The sequence below is a fragment of the Myotis davidii genome, unplaced genomic scaffold, assembly GCF_000327345.1.
Source record: "Myotis davidii unplaced genomic scaffold, ASM32734v1 scaffold609, whole genome shotgun sequence".
Lineage (NCBI taxonomy): Eukaryota > Metazoa > Chordata > Mammalia > Chiroptera > Vespertilionidae > Myotis > Myotis davidii.
Window position 1 is genome coordinate 3,359,716 of NW_006300164.1, and position 1,891 is coordinate 3,361,606.

General features: G+C 59.1%; 1 protein-coding gene across 4 annotated transcripts in view; it reads left to right on the plus strand.

Annotated features, from left to right (window-relative positions):
• Window positions 1–1,891, plus strand: part of MED22 (mediator complex subunit 22) — a 26,462-nt gene that overhangs the window by 428 nt on the left and 24,143 nt on the right. For all 4 annotated transcript variants that reach the window (XM_006776535.2, XM_006776532.2, XM_006776533.2 and 1 more), the window contains exon 2: window positions 100–275. In XM_006776535.2, the coding sequence (XP_006776598.1) occupies window positions 153–275 (123 nt within the window). In that variant the 5' untranslated portion in view covers window positions 100–152. The remainder of the gene's footprint in view (window positions 1–99; window positions 276–1,891) is intronic.

Sequence of the window (1,891 nt, forward strand, 5' to 3'; positions counted from 1 at the left end):
TTGTTTGGCAGGAAGGGGGTCCCCGAGAGCTGCACGTTCTCTGGGCCGTGGAGGTGGGCGGCTGGGGATGGCTCTGCCTACATCAGACTCCGGCCCCAGGTGCTGCCTCGTGGCCCGCGGCCTCTGCTGCCCGCACGGACGGAAGCCCCGCCATGGCCCAGCAGAGAGCCCTGCCGCAGAGCAAGGAGACGCTGCTGCAGTCCTACAACAAGCGGCTCAAGGACGACATCAAGTCCATGATGGACAACTTCACCGAGATCATCAAGACCGCCAAGGTGGGTGGGGACAGGAGCCCAGGACTGCCCTGCTCTGGCCCAGCGTGTCCCGGAGCACCCTGGCCAGGGGGGGTACAGCTGCAGGGCCCTTGCCCCCATGCCGAGAACATCTGGGGAGCAACAGGGGGTCGACGATGACAGACAGGTCAGCAGACAAACCAGCTAATTACTGGTCCTGGTGAGGCAGCTGTAGGGACTATTCAGATGCCAGCTCAGCGCCAGCGGCTTGCCTAACGGAGGCTGGGACAGGGACTTGGCGTCTCAGTGCTTTGGCGTCCCACTCATAGGGCCCTGGGTGAGTTGATCTGTGTAAAGTGGTTGCCTCGGGGCCTGGCAGGGACCCCAACATGGTAGCGGTTTCCAGTGAGTGGCGTCAGGAAGAGGAGCTGGGGAAGCCCCCGAGGGGGGAGTGAGCCCTCAGCGTTGGCTCAGTCGGCTGGATCGGCTGGATAACTTGCCCAAGACCCTTCTGCTAGAAACCGGCAGAGCCAGGGTTGGAGCCCCGGAGGCCTGGCTCCCACCCCTGACGCCAGCCCGTACCCTGGCAACGCCCCTGGGAAGCCCTGTCCGGGCGGATGGATGGGGCAGCTAATGCCCTGGACTGGCAACAAGGCAGGCCGAGCGGGCAGGCTCCTGATTTACCGTCCGAGACACTGAGCAGGCTCCCTGCCCTGTCCGGCTTCAGGCTTGCCCACCTGCAATCTAGGGAAGGCTGTCCAGGCTTCTGTGAGGAAGTTTTTAAATTTACATTATTTTATTTTACTTATTTTTTTTCACCTGAGGGTATTTCCCCATTGGTTTTTAGAGCGAGTGGAAGGCGGGGAGAGAGAGACATCAATGTGAGAGAGACACGTTGATTGGTTGCCTCCGGATTGAGCCTGCAGTCGAGGTACGTGCCCTTGAGTGGAATGGAACCCAAGACTCTTCGGTCGGAGGGCCGATACTCTACCCACTGAGCCAGACCAGCCAGGGCTGAGAATTTTGTAAGATGATGATGGTCAAGGGCTTCCCACGGTGCCTGGCGCCCAAGAAGTGGTCAGTAAGTGGTCACTTTAAAAAGGTCCTTGTTGCCCTAGCTGGTTTGGCTCAGTGGATGGAGCGCCGGCCTGCGGACTGAAGGGTCCCAGGTCGATTCCGGTCAAAGGCATGTACCTGGGTTGCGGGCACATCCCCAGCAGGAGGTGTGCAGGAGGTAGCTTATTGATGTTTCTCTCTCATCGATGTTTCTAACTATCCTTCTCCCTTCCTCTCTGTAAAAAAGTCCTTGTTGCCCTGGCCAGGGTGACTCCGTGGGAGCATCGTCCTGTGTGGTCAGGGCACCTGCCCGGGTGGTGGGGTTTGGTCCCCCGTCAGGGTGAGTGTGAGGGGCCACCGATGGATGTTTCTCTCTCTCCCTCTCCCTTCCTCTGTAAAAAAGTCCTTGTTGCCCTGGCCAGGGTGACTCCGTGGGAGCATCGTCCTGTGTGGTCAGGGCACCTGCCCGGGTGGTGGGGTTTGGTCCCCCGTCAGGGTGAGTGTGAGGGGCCACCGATGGATGTGTCTCTCTCTCTCTCTCCCTTCCTCTCTCTCTGAAATCAATAAAAAAGTATTTTTAACAAATCACCTTTTTGACTGAC